The 20,019-nt window shown below is 39.0% G+C and overlaps 1 protein-coding gene and 1 non-coding gene across 4 annotated transcripts in view; one reads left to right on the forward strand and one right to left on the reverse strand.

Annotated features, from left to right (window-relative positions):
• Positions 1–20,019, reverse strand: part of LOC138961954 (apical junction molecule ajm-1-like) — a 68,870-nt gene that overhangs the window by 6,376 nt on the left and 42,475 nt on the right. For all 3 annotated transcript variants that reach the window (XM_070333639.1, XM_070333638.1, XM_070333640.1), the window contains 4 exons: positions 17,949–18,269; positions 13,731–13,799; positions 9,387–9,499; positions 7,297–7,399 (listed from right to left, as the gene is read on the reverse strand). In XM_070333639.1, the coding sequence (XP_070189740.1) occupies positions 7,297–7,399; positions 9,387–9,499; positions 13,731–13,799; positions 17,949–18,269 (606 nt within the window). The remainder of the gene's footprint in view (positions 1–7,296; positions 7,400–9,386; positions 9,500–13,730; positions 13,800–17,948; positions 18,270–20,019) is intronic.
• Positions 10,803–10,876, forward strand: Trnar-gcg (transfer RNA arginine (anticodon GCG)). The gene has a single exon. It is a non-coding gene; the product is annotated as a tRNA-Arg (tRNA).

Genomic DNA, 20,019 nt, shown 5'->3' on the forward strand with positions numbered 1-20,019 from the left:
GACCTCCCTAGTCTAGGACCCTGGGTCTTCGCGAGGTGGCCATTGTGGCGTAATCCCTCCGGACTAGCATAACGTTTCCCTATCCCAAGACCGACCGTGCGTGGTCTATGACCACATCCTCTACGAGGTGACCCTATCAACTAGGCAGCGCAAGCCCCTAGGCGAAACACGGCGGATCTAGAGGAGAGAACCTCGATAAAAAATTTGAGCTGCCTGGTGCATGAAGACGGAGCATGTTGGCTGAGGACAGCGGGCAGACCTTCTGTGCCGACACCCATCTACAGGAGAAAACCAGGCATGCACGCATCAAACCCAACATGGCCATACAAACGGTCACTGTCCAGGTAGTCTTTGTTGTCGATCAGTTTGTGTTTCGTGTCTATTCGTTATCTGTAAACTAAAAAAGTACTGGTGTGCACCAGCCGTGTCCAGCTGCAAACAGTCTCCCTTGGGGTGAAGCAATTTTCTTAATCCCTTAGAAGTTGAAGTGAACAGGCCACCTGTGTCTGAGGCAGGCAACATACCCTGTCTGCAGGGGTAGTATTATGCAATCTGACACCGGACTGCCTCTGTACCACAGAGATATAGAATAGAGCCACCAAGCGTCGCAACACGTGCAGCAACCGAGACCCGCGCGCAGGCCATCTCGGTGTGCCCATTCTTTCACTGGCACACCCTGCTATCGCTCTGTCCCGTCTTTGTTTTTTGAGAGCTACAATCTCAATACCACCTTGTTTAAACCTCATAATCATGTAAATAAAAAAAAGCAAAGTTGTAGAATGATGATGCGTGTGTCTGTATGCTGCTTAATTTTGTTTTAACATAGAGGGGGAATCGAGACAAGGGTCGTGGTGTATGTGTGTGTGTGTGTCTGTCTGTCTGTGCGTGTGTGTGTGTAGAGCGATTCAGACTAAACTACTGGATCGATCTTTATGAAATTTGACATGAGAGTTCCTGGGAATGATATCCCCGGACGTTTTTTTCCTTTTTTCGATAAATACCTTTGATGACGTCATATCCGGCTTTTTGTAAAAGTTGAGGCGGCACTGTCACACCCTCATTTTTCAATCAAATTGATTGAAATTTTGGCAAAGCAATCTTCGACGAAGGCCGGGGTTTGGTATTGCATTTCAGCTTGGTGGCTTAAAAATTAATGAGTGAGTTTGGTCATTAAAAATCGGAAACTTGTAATTAAAAAATTTTTTATTAAATGATCCAAAAACAATTTCATCTTATTCTTCGTCATTTTCTGATTCCAAAAACATATAAATATGTTATATTTGGTTTAAAAACAAGCTCTGAAAATTTAAAATATAAAAATTATGATCAAAATTAAATTTCCGAAATCGATTTAAAAACAATTTCGTCTTATTCCTTGTCGGTTCCTGATTCCAAAAACATATAGATATGATATGTTTGGATTAAAAACACACTCAGAAAATTAAAACGAAGAGAGGTACAGAAAAGCGTGCTATGCAGCACAGCGAAACCACTACAGCGCTGAACAGGCTCGTCAGTTTCACTCCGTTTTGCACAAGCGGCGGACTACGGTCATTGTGAAAAAATGCAGTGCGTTCAGTTTTATTCTGTGAGTTCGACTGAGCTTGACTAAATGTTGTATTTTCGCCATACGCGACTTGTTAAATTTTATTATTATTGAAAATACTAACCTGTTGATTTTGTAGTAAGACATGTCTCTCTCTCTCTCTCTCCTCTCTCTCTTTTTATCTCTTTCTCTTCCCCTCTCTCTCCCTCATCCTCTCTTTCTCTCTCTCTCTCTCTCTCTCTCTCTCTCTCTCTCTCTTTCTCTCCCTCTCTCTCTCCTCAGTCTCTCTCCTCTCTCTCTCTTTCACCCTCTCTCTCTCTCTCCCCTTCCCCACTCTCTCTCTCTCTCTCTTCTCTCTCTCTCAGTCGGTTTTCAGTGGGAACATTTTGCCTGCACTGCTTTTTATATTTAGTCAAGTTTTGACTAAATATTTTAACATCGAGGGGGAATCGAAACGAGGGTCGTGGTGTATGTGTGTGTGTATGTGTGTGTGTATGTGTGTGTGTGTGTGTGTGTGTGTGTGCGTGCGTGCGTGTAGAGCGATTCAGACCAAACTACTGGACCGATCTTTATGAAATTTGACATGAGAGTTCCTGGGATTGATATCCCCATACATTTTTTTTCATTTTTTTGATAAATGTCTTTGATGACGTCATATCCGGCTTTTCATGAAAGTTGAGGCGGCACTGTCACGCCCTCATTTTTCAACCAAATTGGTTGAAATTTTGGTCAAGTAATCTTCGACGAAGCCCGGACTTCGGTATTGCATTTCAGCTTGGTGGCTTAAAAATTAATTAATGACTTTGGTCATTAAAAATCTGAAAATTGTAAAAAAAAATAAAAATTTATAAAACGATCCAAATTTACGTTTATCTTATTCTCCATCATTTGCTGATTCCAAAAACATATAAATATGTTATATTCGGATTAAAAACAAGCTCTGAAAATTAAATATATAAAAATTATTATCAAAATTAAATTGTCCAAATCAATTTAAAAACACTTTCATCTTATTCCTTGTCGGTTCCTGATTCCAAAAACATATAGATATGATATGTTTGGATTAAAAACACGCTCAGAAAGTTAAAACAAAGAGAGGTACAGAAACGCGTGCTATCCTTCTTAGCGCAACTACTACCCCGCTCTTCTTGTCAATTTCACTGCCTTTGCCATGAGCGGTGGACTGACGATGCTACGAGTATACGGTCTTGCTGAAAAATGGCATTGCGTTCAGTTTCATTCTGTGAATTCGACAGCTACTTGACTAAATATTGTATTTTCGCCTTACGCGACTTGTTCTTTAGTTACATTTAGTCAAGTTTTGACTAAATGTTTTAACGTAGAGGGGGGAATCGAGATGAGGGTCGTGGTGTATGTGAGTGTGTGTGTGTGTCTGTGTGTGTGTGTGTGTGTGTGTAGAGCGATTCAGACTAAACTACTGGACCGATCTTTATGAAATTTGACATGAGAGTTCCTGGGTATGAAATCCCCGAACGTTATTTTCATTTTTTTGATAAATGTCTTTGATGACGTCATATCCGGCTTTTCGTGAAAGTTGAGGCGGCACTGTCACGCCCTCATTTTTCAACCAAATTGGTTGAAATTTTGGTCAAGTAATCTTCGACGAAGCCCGGACTTCGGTATTGCATTTCAGCTTGGTGGCTTAAAAATTAATTAATGACTTTGGTCATTAAAAATCTGAAAATTGTAAAAAAAAATAAAAATTTATAAAACGATCCAAATTTACGTTCATCTTATTCTCCATCATTTTCTGATTCCAAAAACATATAAATATGTTATATTTGGATTAAAAACAAGCTTTGAAAAAATTAAATATATAAAAATTATTATCAAAATTAAATTGTCGAAATCAATTTAAAAACACTTTCATCTTATTCCTTGTCGGTTCCTGATTTCAAAAACATATCGATATGATATGATGTTTGGATTAAAAACACGCTCAGAAAGTTAAAACAAAGAGAGGTACAGAAAAGCGTGCTATCCTTCTTAGCGCAACTACTACCCCGCTCTTCTTGTCAATTTCACTGCCTTTGCCATGAGCGGTGGACTGACGATGCTACGAGTATACGGTCTAGCTGAAAAATGGCATTGCGTTCAGTTTCATTCTGTGAGTTCGACAGCTACTTGACTAAATGTTGTATTTTCGCCTTACGCGACTTGTTTTACTTTCAATTAAATTGTATATTTATTGTATGGAGGACAATGAGAGAGAGAGAGAGAGAGAGAGAGAGAGAGAGAGAGAGAGAGAGAGAGAGAGAGAGAGAGAGAGAGAGAGAGAGAGAGAGAGAGAGAGAGAGAGAGAGAGAGAGAGAGAGAGAGAGAGAGAGAGAGAGAGAGAGAGAGAGAGAGAGAGAGAGAGAGAGAGAAAGATCTGCAAATGAGTTTAATTTGTCAGCTTGATGTTTGCTTCGTCTGTTTGGCTTCTCTTGTAACAGGCTAACTAGTTTTGCAATGATGCATTTTCATTGTTAAAAAATTAAAGGGATACATATGATTCTTACCAACATAGGGGAAGGGCTCCTAATATGGACCACTTTTTGTTTCATGCTGATAACTAGCTTGTTTTCTTGCGAAGAAGTTTCATTTTGTGTTTGGTAGTCCTTCTCTCTTAGGTTAACTGTAGGCCTAATTAGAGTGAAATAGCTTTGATAGACATTCAGCAAAAATTAAATACAGAAAAAATCACAAAGGGTCCATATTAGGAGCCTGGGCGCCTAATATGAACCAGTGAAGCGGCCTTCACGAATCACTGTAAAAAGCCCCCTATATTTCAAAATAACATGATACAACTTAGTGTACAAGTCAGCCTAATTAAAATATGCTCTAGATTTATCTGTTTCGGGTTGATGAGAGCATTATTTGAAGCACACCAGGAAACTAAAGAAGCTTATCAAAAACAGAGTGAAAATAAGAAGACTTTTTGTTGCATTTTTTTTAAATCTCGAGGGCTAGTTATAGGTTATTTCCAGCAAGCTTCTTAATGAATTAATGAAAATAGCCTTTAGCTATTATTTTCTTCGATTTGTTGAAGGTGGTCCATATTAGGGGACTCGCACATACTTTAAGATTTTGCTATTATTTTTTGTTTGCAGTAGAAACTCGGGGTCAACACTGCTAAAATGTAACAAATACGGTTTTAGCTGTCATATATAGCAATTTTTGTGTGATAAAAGCTTTGGCTGTGGACAGAAACGAGTCCGTTTTAGGCGGCAAATTTAGAGTGAACGCTGCCAAAAATGAAAACAAGTCGCGTAAGGCGAAATTACTACATTTAGTCAAGTTGTGGAACTCACAGAATGAAACTGAACGTAGTCCGCCGCTAGTGCAAAAGGCAGGGAAAGTGACGAGCCTGTTTGGCGCGGTAGCGGTTGCGCTGTGTGCTTCATAGCACGCTTTACTGTACCTCTCTTCGTTTTAACTTTCTGAGCGTGTTTTTAATCCAAACATATCATATCTATATGTTTTTGGAATCAGGAACCGACAAGGAATAAGATGAAAGTGTTTTTAAATTGATTTCGAAAATTTAATTTTGATCATAATTTTTATATTTTTAATTTTCAGAGCTTGTTTTTAATCCAAATATAACATATTTATATGTTTTTGGAATCAGGAAATGATGAAAAATAAGATGAACGTAAATTTGGATCATTTTAAAATTTTATTTTTTTTACAATTTTCAGATTTTTAATGACCAAAGTCATTAATTAATTTTTAAGCCACCAAGCTGAAATGCAATACCAAAGTCCAGCCTTCGTCGAAGATCGCTTGGCCAAAATTTCAATCAATTTGATTGAAAAATGAGGGTGTGAATCGACAGTGCCGCCTCAACTTTTACAAAAAGCCGGATATGACGTCATCCAAAAAATCAACAAAAAAAATCCGGGGATATCATTCCCAGGTACTCTCATGTTAAATTTAATAAAGATCGGTCCAGTAGTTTAGTCTGAATCGCTCTACACACACACACGCACAGACAGACAGACAGACAGACAGACAACACACACACACACACACACACACACATACACCACGACCCTCGTCTCGATTCCCCCTCTACGTTAAAACATTTAGTCAAAACTTGACTAAATGTAAAAAGAGAAAAAAACTCACGGTTTTGAGATTTCTGTTTCTGCAACTGTTTTGACATGTGCAAGTTATCCAGAGAGGGTGAATACAGCGAATAAAACTTTTTTGAGCGCTCTAGCGCCGTTAGTTTGTCAGAACAGAAGGTGGTCCATATTAGGAGCCAGTCCATATTAGGAGCCCTTCCCCTACTTGTTCTTGGCTTCTTCAGGCATAAAAATTGAAAAAAAGTAAAAAAGGCTGAAAATGTGTAAGTAATGGCAAAGTCGACGGCGCAAAGCGCCTAGCCCTGCTAGGGGAGTTCGGGGGCATGCCCCCCCCGGAATTTTTTTCTCCAAAGAATCCAAATGGTGCAATTTGGTGTCATCTAAGCTCCAAGTTTGCCATTAAATTCAGTTTTTAGAACCATTTTTGCCTCCCCCATTTATTTTTTCGGCGGACACTTTTGCTTTTTCGGCGGAACAAAAAGAAATTCGGCGGAAATTTGCCTTTCGACGGACAATTCCCATGCCTGCTTCTTATAACCTTTTTGTCTCCAAAAGTCTCAGTCTCAGGTGCGCGCGCGCGTGTGTGTGTGTGTGTGTGTGTGTGTGTGTGTGTGTGTGTGTGTATATAAAGTGCATGTGTGTGTGTGTGTGTGTGTGTGTGTGTTTGTTGGTTTGTTTGCTTAACGCCCAGCCGACCACGAAGGGCCATATCGGAGCGGTGCTGCTTTGACATTTAACGTGCGCCAGTGTGCATGTGTGTGTGTGTTTTTTGTGTTTGTGTGTGTGTGAGAGAACCCGTTTTGTTTTATCTTCGTCAGTGTAACTTATGAAGCAACGCGTACATCATTAACATTTAGTATGCTGTAAGATATATCAGTTCTCCCCCTTCCATCCACGAGGTATAACCCCACAAGCAGACCGTTACATATTTTCTGAATAGTTTCTTCATTACACAAAAACATAATTCCAGCTGATTCTTATCAACCAACAGAGATAAGATGCCCAGAGTACCACAAAACCACTGGAATGTACACTGGCCAGGCTGTTGGATGGGCACAGCGAAATGGCGGCCAGGCAGCTGGTCGTTGCTGCAATCGTTTCCGCTGCCAGCATAGCGCCTGGTGGCTCTATTCTATATCTCTGTGCTCTGCACCCCTGAGGTTTGGGGAAGTGCGAAGTGGGTGTGATTTCCTTTGATACTGATAGTGAGAGATCAAAGACTTGAGAGACATGAGAGAGAGTGGATGTATTTTGTAGTGTGCTCCACTAATTGACAAGATGTAGTGTATTGCGCATTGTGTTGTGCCACCCGGCTTCGGTCGGGTAGGTGAAGATGTATTTGGAAGAGAAACACAGGAATAAAGTTTGCCATGCCAGTATTCTGCTGTTGTCACAATGTCATCTGTTGTGGGCGAAATGGAGTGAGAAAGAAGTGTCTGAGAGTGATAGTCCAGAGAGAGTCCTTAAAATTACCACATCAAAGAGAAACATGAGTGATCAGCTATCCAAAGTGTTGAACCATCTACAAATGGCTCAAAGAAAGAGATTTTGTGTTCTCTGAGCCTTTCACATTACATGTAGTAATATTATAAAACAATTTAATAGAAAGATAAGAAAGGAGAAAAAAAAGGAAAAAAAAAAAATTTTTTGTTTCCCTACCTCCTCCAGACGTTGCCGCTCTTCTTCCATTCGCTTTTCTTCCTCGACTTCTTGGCGGAGACGTTCTTCTCGCAACCTCCTTTCTACTGCCAGCAGCTCTTGCCTGTGGAAACAAACAGCATCCGTTAGTTTAAAGATGCAGTGCCTAAGTCACAGTATGGAGAGCAAAGATTTGTCTTTTTGTCGCAGATTAGGATATAAACAGCCAAGAGCTTCGCACAACTATCTCATAAATGCCTACAGTACATACCTTTAGTTTTGCCAGCCAAACAAAACTTCAGGTTTGTCAGTTCCCATCTTCCACCAAATAGTAATTAACATTTACTGTGATCACGTTCTGGAGCTGATCGAAGGCTGTAAGCGGTATATCAAAATGCACCCACATACAATCTTTTACAATTTTTTTTACTAAATCAAACACAATGTCTTGACGTAAAGTACACAAAATAGAAAGCATATTCCCTCTCGCCGAGACTAGTAGACTTTTATGTAGGCTTTTGATGTAATTAGTTCACGTGCGGGACCTGATGTGAACCTGGTCGAGGGTGACTCAATCCTGCCCGGAGGCAGACCAAAATTAATTTGTAATCATTTTGCAGTTTTTGACTTTTTGCATGAAAGTCAACAAAACTTGGGGACTTTTTTCAAACGAATATTTGCCTGAGGCATGACTGAAAGCCCAGGGGCTCCGTACACCTTAACGTGACAGGTTCAGTAACTTTAAATGCCGAGTAAAACGTCCTGTCCCACACGGAAGCTTTCAACAGACAGTCCTTGCAAGGGAGAATAAACCCATGTACCATGCATTGTTCAAGTAAATGAGCATCCCTCTCATTAAAACACTCCTGTAATGAAAGGATACCCTATAGTTTGTTCTGTGCCCCTTGAAGTATAACAGTTAGCATTCAACCGTTAAGCACACCGATTTTAAATTGATTCTTTCTCATATTTCATGTGTAAGCATGTGTGTGTGAGTGTATGTGTGTGTACACATGCATGTAACTGTAAATGAGACGTGTGACTGTTCGCATGCATGTATGCACATGCAGGCATGTCAGTGTCGGTGTGTATATGACAGAACATAATATTATGTCTGTGTATATTTGTATGTGTATTGTTGCGTGTATCAGTGTATGTTTATTTCATAAGCAATTGTCAGGTAATATCTACAGTATGTTTGACTTTCCGAAAGATCTATGCCCTTTTTACATTTAGTCAAGTTTTGACTAAATGTTTTAACATAGAGGGAGAATCGAGACGAGGGTCATGGTGTATGTGTGTGTGTGTGTGTGTGTGCGTGTGTGTGTGTAGAGCGATTCAAAGTAAACTACTGGACCGATCTTTATGAAATTTGACATGAGAGTTCCTGGGTATGATATCCCCGGACGTTTCTTTTCATTTTTTCGATAAATGTCTTTGATGACGTCATATCCGGCTTTTTGTAAAAGTTGAGGCGGCACTGTCACACCCTCATTTTTCAATCAAATTGATTGAAATTTTGGCCAAGCAATCTTCAACAAAGGCCGGACTTCGGTATTGCATTTCAGCTTGGTGGCTTAAAAATTAATTAATGACTTTGGTCATTAAAAATCTGAAAATTGTAAAAAAAATATTTTTTTTATAAAACGATCCAAATTTACGTTCATCTTATTCTTCATCATTTTCTGATTCCAAAAACATATAAATATGTTATATTTGGATTAAAAACAAGCTCTGAAAATTAAAAAAATTAAAAATTATGATCAAAATTAAATTTCCCAAATCAATTTAAAAACACTTTCATCTTATTCCTTGTCAGTTCCTGATTCCAAAAACATATAGATATGATATGTTTGGATTAAAAACACGCTCAGAAAGTTAAAACGAAGAGAGGTACAGTAAAGCGTGCTATGAAGCACAGCGCAACCGCTACCGCGCCAAACAGGCTCGTCACTTTCACTGCCTTTTGCACTAACGGCGGACTACGTTCAATTTCATTCTGTGAGTTCCACAGCTTGACTAAATGTAGTAATTTCGCCTTACGCGACTTGTTTTAATTTCTTTAAAAATGATCACCAGAGATAATTCAAAAGTCTGTATAATGTATTTACTGTGAGCGTTCTTCATCTTCCGCAATCTGCTTAGCCTCATTTTCAAGCTCCTCCCTCTGTCGTGCTGCATCCTCCCTCTCCTTGTTGATCCTCCGGAATGCTTCTTCCTCTGCCTGAAAACAACAGCCAATTTTCATAATGAATACAAAGATCAAAAGTTGCAGTTAATAAAACTTTGCCTATAAAAGTTTTGGAAAAAATACGAGGGCTACTGTTACTGTAGAACTCCCCCCGCCCCCTCCTCCCCCTTTGAGACTTCCAAAAGTCTAAAAAAAACAAAACAAGAAGGGCAAAGCCCATACGACTCACATGCTTGACCTTTACATGACCTTGACCTTCAGCTAAACCTAGCAATGACATCATACACTAAGAACTGCTTTACACATTTTTCCTACCAAAATACATGTGACCTTGACCCAAGGTCAAGGTCATCCAAGGTCATGCAACACAAAGCTGTTAATTCAAGACATAGGAAGTACAATGGTGCTTATTGGCTCTTTCTACCATGAGATATGGTCACTTTTAGTGGTTCACTACCTTATTTTGGTCACATTTCATAAGGGTCAAAGTGACCTTGACCTTGATCATATGTGACCAAATGTGTCTCATGATGAAAGCATAACATGTGCCCCACATAATTTTTAAGTTTGAAACAGTTATCTTCCATAGTTCAGGGTCAAGGTCACTTCAAAATATGTATACAATCCAACTTTGAAGAGCTCCTGTGACCTTGACCTTGAAGCAAGGTAAACCAAACTGGTATCAAAAGATGGGGCTTACTTTGCCCTATATATCATATATATAGGTGAGGTATTAAATCTCAAAAACTTCAGAGAAAATGGGAAAAATGTGAAAAATAGCTGTTTTTTAGACAACATTTATGGCCCCTGCGACCTTGACCTTGAAGCAAGGTCAAGATGCTATGTATGTTTTTGGGGGCCTTGTCATCATACACGATCTTGCCAATTTGGTACTGATAGACTGAATAGTGTCCAAGAAATATCCAACGTTAAAGTTTTCCGGACGGACGGACGGACGGACGGACGGACGCCGGGACGGACGGACGACTCGGGTGAGTACATAGACTCACTTTTGCTTCGCATGTGAGTCAAAAAGGTCTTACAAGGGAGGGAGTCCTTTTAAATAAAAAGAAAACACACCAGTAACCAGGTTAGGTACGTTTATATCTATAATCAATATTTCGGCACGTTACTGCCTTCTTCGGGATGGTAAGCTTATCATCAATATTTATTAGTAAGAGATTTATTATTCAATTTAATATTCATTGTTCAATAATAAATATTAGTAAGGGAGGTAAAAAATTACAGACATTATGAATAGGGGATCTGAAAAAAACTCATAAAGAGATCGAGGGAGTCTTATAGTGTAGGTAAAGGTAAAATCACGGACATAACCGGCCCCCGTGGCGCAGTGGTTAGCGCATCGGGCTGCGGGCCGGGAGGTCGTGGGTTCGAATCCCATCAGGGTCATGTGGGTTTTTCGGGCTACGGTCGGCTCCTACCCAGAGTGGAAGTGCTATGGTTCCTATGGGAAGGCTGGGATCACACAGCCGAGTGTCATTCACTTAACGAATGCGACTTTGAGGGTGCTCAGGTTCTGTATACCTGACCAACACCGCAGGTGCGGCAGTTCTCGGGCCTGGTTGACGCCAGGATATATTATGACAGTAAGCGTAGAGTGCTGCCCTGTCACGTAGTCTCAAACCAAATTGGAAATCCAAAGCATCATTATAATCATCCTCATCTCATTAATCATCCAAAATATAAATTGTCCTTGCTCTTGTGGCCCTTCATGCCCGGAGCTCTCATGGTGACCTTGGTCTCAGTGTTCCTGTTCGATCCTTCCCTGAATAGTAGTTCTGCTGTCAGTCTTCAACGTGTGACGTTCTGGGGGGAGACGGAGGGACGTGGTGGTGGTCTGCTCTCTGGAGGGGACGCTCACTCAGTCTGGCTCCGCGACTTAAAGTCAATGTCGTTTGTAGGGGGCATAGTAGGTAATGGGCTGCGTCCGTTAGCTCGGGACAGACCCACTACTGAACACCGTCGAAGTGACTCAGCAGAAGTGCAGTGTCATCTTCCGAGGGTAGCCTACCGCAGCGACCCGACATCCCCCCCTAGAGCGTCTGTAAAATCGACAAGTCTGGCAGCGGAACGAAATTCAGAGGTGGTTGGAGCAGCGAGTGCAGGGACGGGGCGGTGTAAGAGCACAACGGGACAAGGGAACAAGTGTAAAGGCGGAAAAAAAAAAATCAAAAAAAAATCAGACATTATGATTAAGGGGATCTGAAAAACTCATAAACGGTGGCACTGGTCTTAAAAGAGGAGATAATCTTTAAATGGGGGTGGGGGGATTCCACTGTACACAAAATAAATAAATGAGGGGTTCTACTGCACAAAAAATAAACTATGTCTATAAAATTATCTATAAAATGACCACTTCTATTTTTGGTCATTGAGGTGTAATGGGGGTCCTTCTTTATAAAACAAATAAAACGATGTCAAAAACGGATGAAAAATTGCAGACTCCATGGTATTGCTCTTCCCAGGCCACTAGCTGGTCTCTCGCTGCAAAAACCTCAGGATTCCTTAACGAACAAGGTTTGAAAGAAAATGGAGGGGAAACACGATTGAATACACCCGTGTTTCCCCTCCATTTTCTTTCAAACCTTGTTCATTCCGTGTTGCGTCTGCTTTTTGTTGTCTTTTGTGTTCTTGTTTTTCCTGATGAAGCTTCCATAAGCAAAAATTCGTACCGTCTTGTCTCGTTCTTGTATCGGTGAGTACAGTATTCCTTTGTTTTTTATCTTTTGCACTATTTAATACCTGGACAGTGTAACACTGACTGTGCAGTCACCATGACTTCGTATAACTAGGCGATGAAGGTATGAAGCTGAATATTTTTGTTCTACCTGTCGTAAAGTGAAACCCCCCTTTTAAGACCCCCTAATTTAAGACTTCCGGACCTTTTTAAAACCCTGCTTTCTCAGATGTTTTGTTCATAGTCTCTGTCCATTTACCCCAATTTTAAGACTCCCTCTTTTTAACAATCTGATTTTCTCAGATTTTTGAAGGTCATAAAAGGGGGGTTCCACTGTATTAGATTTCTTCTTCTTCTTCGTTCATGGGCTGAAACTCCCTTGTTCACTCATGTTTTTGCACGAGTGGATATTTACGTGTATGACCGTTTTCACCCCGCCATTCAGGCAGCCATACGCCGCTTTCGGGGGAAGATTTCAATCAAGTTAATTACATGTATGTAGAGCTTACATGCCGAGTCTCAGTGATTATTAAAAATAATGGTCAAAGTTAGCGGATCATGAAAAATGTGAGCTTCAGCGAGCTTTTTCATGACCGCGAACTGAGACAATTATTTTCAATAATCACTGAGACGAGGTATGTAACCTCTTTATTCCTCCTTTCTTCAGTTATTCAAAGAAAAGAGGAGTTTTTGTGCGTAAGTTTGATTGAATCCTATTCACTCAACTTGTCTACCTGCGCAGGCGATTGAATAATGCGCGGTTGTACTGTGCAGGGAAAATCATTCAATTCTGTCAACACTTCTTGTCAGTTTCCCTGTTTTGGACTAAAATCAAGTACACAGTTATGTTGTTATTCTGCTGTGGCGGTAAAGGCAGATAGTGTGTGTTCTGTTCATGTTTTGGTATCGCTCAGGAAATGTTCTTTCTTTGAATGGGACCAGCAGACGAACTTTTGCACCCGTGTTCCAACGCTATGAAGTTCAGTTTTCTGGGGAAAAATAATGTATGAAACCGCTGTATGTTCTTTAAATTGATGAGATGTGTGCACTTGGTTGCGTGTGATCTGTTTATAAAAAGAAATATTGTAGAAAACTAACCGTCGGATTGCAGTCTTTTGTCCAAGCAACTCAGTTCAGAAAATTTGGAAGGGGAACTACTCTTGTCGCTAGGCAGAGTACGAGAGTTACTTGCCTTGGGAGTTTGCTTGCACCCATAAGAGATCTAAAGCGAGTATTTCTCTGCACTGAGCGTTAGATTTGGATTTAGAAAACAACCAAACTCATGGATTTTATATGGAGATTAATGTGTTCAAGCCTGTAGTTGCCAGTTTAAATGCAGTATATGTTTGTATTGTTTGGTCTAGAGATGTATATTTCATACATTAGAGCGTTCGGAGCTTTTCAATCGTTAAAGTAGTTCCCTCAAAGTCTAACTCATCAACCTGTGAGCTATCGAGGATTCAGGCCCGTTGTTGGGTAAGTGATTTTGGTTGTTGGGTAAGTTACCGAAAAATAACTAGCCCTATACACGTTTACAGAAAGAAAGAAGCAGAGGGGGGAATAAACCTGTTTCTCCAGCTCCTGTAGTCTTCGCTCCTCATCCTCGGCTTGGGTCTGCGCTTCAGCCACTTCCTCCTGAAACACACACCATTTTAATTAAGTCAACATCATGACTTTCACCGCTGTCTTGAATGTCAAGTTGATTGATCCCTTTTCTTTCTATTTTCGGTTATTTTGATTCCTTGTCATCTGATTAATTGTAAATGGTAGATTGCTTGCAGATTCTCTAAAATTCACCATGTTACTGTCATTTTCTTAAAAAAATACCCCGAATTAGTTATCAATTAACCTGCTGTCAGTCATTGTGTCCTTTTTTCTCTCACAATTTGTAAATCAATATTAGTAGAAAAAAAAGAACACCAACTGATTCAGCATTAGTGGATCACCAGCTTACAAGATCTTCAACATGTGTTCTTATCATTTACACCACTATAATAACATCATCATATACATGTATGTATTACAATATAAAATTAATGTGAATCATTTAAAACCACATACATGTAATACAAATATCAAATTCCAATCCCTGATAACTATTATACTTAACATCATCAACACCACACAGAAACGTAGTTTCACATCCTCTTTGTTTGACATTATGGAACTCAAAATTGAAGGTGAAAAATAAAATCCTGTAAGATTGGTGCAAATGTTTTCATTGATGTACAAACATTGGATACACTTTCTGGAGTCCAAACTGACATTGTTCTAAATACCATATTTTCACTCTGTGCACATATGCAACTACAAATCTAGTCTTAATTATGCAAATACTGTGAGATATACTCACAGACAGTTAGGCAAACATTAATGTGTTGTTTCAGTGTTAAATTATACTGGAAACAACACCCATGATGCCTTCAAAATTCACCAGTGAGCATACACTGTACATCCCCAAAAAATTTGGACCCAAATGTTTCAAAAGTACACAGCAGCGTTACAGATGATACATCCTACTCACAATTTTCATTAAACATCATACTTCAGATGTGCTTTAGTGATTTAAACATGCAATTAAGTGACATTTAAAGATGCATGTTTACTGAGGAATCAAGAAGATTTATCAGTCCCAAAGTCTTTTAGGTGTTTTCAGTATATCATACATCCTCCGAACATTCTGGAAAACTTAAACACTATATTAGTATATAGCTAAACATCATGCATGTGTGAATAACATGTCATTTTAAAACTTCAGCGCTGAAGTATGCTTTTGCAATCTGACCTGATTTTTTAATATAAAAGTGACATCAACTAAACTGAGTGAATATTTTGTCCTCATGTGATCGTTTGCTGCCACACAAAGCCTGCTCATGCATGCTTTTCATTTGTGAAATTGTTACCTCCTTACGCTTTCTCTCATCCTTTCGAGTTGGTAGCAATAGAACAAGACAAGATGCAATTAGTACGTCCTTGCATTTCTCATATGCTCTTAGAGTTACTGAATCAGCTAATTATCAACCCTCCAGTCAGTCAGTCAGTCAGTCAGTGAGAAGTCAATTAATTAATCTGATAGTAAGTCCGCATGCACTCAACCAATCAACTATAGGTTCAGTCTAATGTCATAAACGTTTTATTCAGGACTATTACTTAAGTCGCCACAGGAAACAAGAATGTAAAAGTTTAGCAGTGAGACAAAAAACGCTTCAGAATTCAAGTTAAGTCTCAAATTTCAAGCTGGGGCAGACATGTAGTTGTACCAAATTAAATAAAATAGTTGCTGACATTGACAATCAATACAAAAATCAAGATTAAACTGCATAAACCTGTTTAATTTCAACGAAGATCATGCAGAAAACACTGACTTATAATTTTGATGCAATGAATGAGGCTGAAGTTCTGTGCAGGTTGTGACTCAAATACTGCATGACCAAATTCAAACTTTCTGATTAAAAACATTCTTTCCATTTATCTTTTACTTAATTGCTTTCAACAGACACAGACAGGCAATTATAGACAGTCATATAGCAGTCATATAATGCTTAGTGCACAGACAAATAGTAAGACAATAAGACACATTTCCTAATTTGCAAAATGTACGGGAAAGATGATTACAATCTAAATGAACTGTACACAAGGCATCCCGATTTGTGACTAACCAATATATAATTATATTAAATAATAATATTAATAATGCAATGTGCAAACAACTATGTAGATGATAAACAGCATGGATTGCATTCTGAGATCAAATTAGGAGCTGCATCTGGTCCACGACCATAAACAATTACACACACAAAATACTGCCTGCCAATATTCTTTGTAATTGCGATGCAATCATGCAGGAACCCACAGTAAACCTATGTCCTGCATGTGACCATGTATCAGGGGCCTTAAAATGTATATGAAGGTGTCAGTGAATGCACACAAAGGTGGGATGGGAATTGTAGTGCACGTGTGAATTGATGCACGATTGTGATCTGAGTTTTTCTCTCTCATGAATTTTGGTCTCTGATACAACCAAAAGGTCTAACTCGGGGCCACAGACAAAACAGAACATACGCTTCCACCAAACTATGCTGTTTGTCGGTGTTTTAAGTGTAACTTCTGATTTGTAAAACAAAACCCACTAAGCAGAGGTCTTAGTCTAGACGTGCTCACTTTGACTGATTTGTGTAAAGGTGATGACACAGTTAAAACTTGGAACTATATATTTTGCTCAACAACGTGGCGAAAGTGTGTATATATGGCTTCATCCAGTCATGCATAGATGGCTTAATTTCAAGGTTATTTGATAGGTAAATCCTGTTGCTGTGAAAAAGACTAAAACTACATGTATGTTTTATAGGTGTCATTCAGGCTTGCTCTGATAACTTTACTCAATTCCACAAAAAAGTCGTAACTTCATGTCAAATGAACACTATAGTTTTACATGCAGACGTAATTTCTAAAACTAGATTTTTCACTCGGGTGGTTTTTTTGGTCATGCTAAAATATAGCTTTAATCAGTGTCATGTGATTAATTACGCTTTCTAAGTAACTGCTAATGTTGTGCTAAACAAACACCAGGTTTGCATGCATGTGCAAAATTATTACATTTTAACACACTACATGTGTTTCACAAATTTGTCGATCATTCAGTCATGCATATATACATTTTTTTTCTTCTCCATTTCATGACAAAAAAAAGAAGAGATATATCTTCTAAATTGTAAGTGAATTCACACATCATTCATGGTGACTTCCAAACTACTCCAGCAAAAATGCATGACAGCCTATTCATGCTCCTGATTGTTGAGAACACAATACCTCTTTCAGCCTTTGCTCAGCCTTGGAAGTAGTTTTGAAATGAGAAAAGATGCATCAATCCTTGACAGGCATACATGAGAGTGACACAGACATAGACAGACAGACATGTAGACAGACATACAGACAAGCAGACAGACATGCGCAACATGCAAACATTCAACAACACATTCCAAAATACAATGGCCAGGAAAACATCACCAACTTTTCAAACAGTTCTCCAAATAAGAGAAATAGCTTGTAACAGGTTTTACCCAAATAGGGGGAAAGGCTAAGAGACACTCTTCTTGATAACTGATTTACATGCATGTACTTACGATGTTGATTATTGGAGCTTCAGACATAATGAAACTAAAAAAACAGCACAGTCAGAAACAAAAGATGGAGAATTACCTACAGGAGGCAGACATTGAGAGTGATGTCATACTTTCCGGAACCAATGATGTCATTAAGGCAATGACATCATCCACTAGATGATCATATTTGGCTCTAGAATTCTCTTGGTTAGCATTCCTTTTTTCTACTTTTGATTTATTCATTGCAGCAATATTCCAATGAATAAATGAATACAGTTATATACACCCTTAAACAAATAATTGCATAAAAGTTTGAAGGCTTCTCAGATTCTCACTAAAAGCCCCTGTAATCATATTAACCTGTATTTAAAAACATGACGTGAAATGTATAGTACTTGGAAGCACAAATAGCTTTATCACTTGCAGAAGTAGTCTAGTTCGTACATGAACAAATGAGTTGAGGTCATTTTGACTTTTTCCCCTTTTTTCTCTCTTTTTGTTTGACAGATTTAAAACAAAATCAAATTTAAGAATATACAATAAATTTTGCATACATGTGGAAAAAAAAAGTCTCTCGGACTTCGTTCCTCTGGACAGACACACCATAACCATTTAAGACTCAAACACATGGAGGCAGATCAGTGACAGACAAAGAGACAGATCGACACATCCTGAATCTCACCTCATATCTTTCCTGCGCCAGTCTCTCCTCCTCATCTCTCCGTCTATCCTCCTCCTCCCGCATCCTGCGTCGCATTTCCGAATCCGCGATTCTATCCAACATTTCCTGTTCTTTCTTCTGGGCTGCCTCCATCATCTGCCGTTCTTTGTCTCTCCTCTGTTGCGCTTGCTGCTTCTTTTTCTCAAGATCCACCTTGCGTCGGATCTCTCGTTCTTCGCGCTGGGTTTTCCTGAGTGCTGCAAGTTGCTCGCGAGCATCTTCCTCGGCTAGCATAATGGACTCTTCCTCTTCTCGCAATATTTCCACCTGCTCTTCCAGTTCCTAAATCAATAAGCACAAAGAATAAGGTAAATCGCAGTTTGAAAGATTATTGCAATTGCTATCTCGATCTTCACTGGCTTAGTTTTGATTTTCATAGGCAGACTTTCTGATTTAATGGATTTTTGTCCAACGACCAAACTGTTGTGTGTGGGAGAAGTCACATATGTTAATTAAGCAATAAAGGGCCACTGCATGGCTAGTTAGCTTAGACAAACACGTCGACCTGCATAAATAAAAGTATCCAAGCCAGATTAGAAGTTAAGAGGCTAGCTGATCCTGCCATGTAAAGAGTAACTAAACTGATGGTATATTTAAAGTGTTGTACTATCGCTTTAAACTTCATCTTTTAAATGTGACTCAATGTTGGCTATTATTTTCAGGGTGGATTGATCGGAGATAAATGGTGGAAAAATTTAGATGCATAACTCTGATCTGCAATGAACATGGAATTCAGAAACTTTTGGCTAATACTACAATTTTAGTTCATGTTTTATAATAACCAGCTATCTGCGCCAGGATCACTGATGCCAAGTTCATTCTAAAATCCAATCATATCAAAAATAGCAATTGTCTGTCTTTTTCTCATGCCCAAACTCCGCCCTAGCTAACATTGATCACAGTTAAGCTCCACTACTTATGGTCACAAGGACAAGCTGAACTCAAAAATGCAATATGACATCAAACATACATCATGCCAAGATTTAACTGAAACTTTACAGATTAATATACTTCACAAAGAATCTTGCTACATTGTGTGAGTCACAAAGACTTTCAATGATATGATGACGTAACACTCTGACACCCCATGCACGAAAAATGATAGATAACACAGTAACACATCAATGAGAAAGTGTGTGCATGTAGTTGCTGTGAAAAGAAAGACATATCAGAAAGGGGTAATGCGGTACTAACAAATGCAACCAAATGCTATCTATCAAAACTTGGATTTTTCTGAATTTCTTGCGGCATGCATGTACATTGATGAGCATTCATATGGTGCAACTGAAAAGGGTCATAAGCTGACAAGAAACAACAAGATACAGGGTGAAATGTGTTGGTCCTAAAATGATAGCTGTAAACATACCCAGTGCAAATTGGACAGATATACAGTGGAGCCCCCCTTTTAAGACCCCCTAATTTAAGACTTCCTCCATTCTAAGACCTTACTTTTTTAGATTTTCTCGATAGTCTGAGATCTGTAAATTAACCTCCATTTCAAGATTCCCTCCTTCCTTAAAGACCCGATTTTCTCAGATGTTTTCCACTGTACCTCATTCAAAGCCTCAAAGCAAGTTTTCCCCAACACCCAAAAACTTTTTTTGTTGAAAATTCTTTTAAAAAACAAGATACAAAAGCGTGCAAACTTGGGATCCTTAGAATCATCTCTGAAGCTTTAAATTAAATCCTGCCAGATTTCCACCGTTTGGCAGAAATAATTCATGGCTGAACACATAAATCATCCAAGCAGCTTGCAAACTTAAAGTACAATGAAAACATGCCAAAAAAAAGCATTTTCATAACTAAGTGATATGTGTTTTGTTTTGAATCTTCTTACCTCCTTCTTCCCCTTTTGAGGCTGTGTAATATCACATCAATATCATCATCAAAGATAAGATAACTCAAAACTAAAAGAAGCAATTAGGCAAAGGCCATTGTTTTCTTCCTCGTTATCCTAAAGATTGAACAAACAATGGAAAATTAAAGCACTACTTTTTATTTCATTCTCTATGCATACATTTAAAGCACCCAA

The sequence above is a fragment of the Littorina saxatilis genome, linkage group LG3 (genome assembly GCF_037325665.1).
Source record: "Littorina saxatilis isolate snail1 linkage group LG3, US_GU_Lsax_2.0, whole genome shotgun sequence".
Classification (NCBI taxonomy): Eukaryota; Metazoa; Mollusca; class Gastropoda; order Littorinimorpha; family Littorinidae; genus Littorina; species Littorina saxatilis.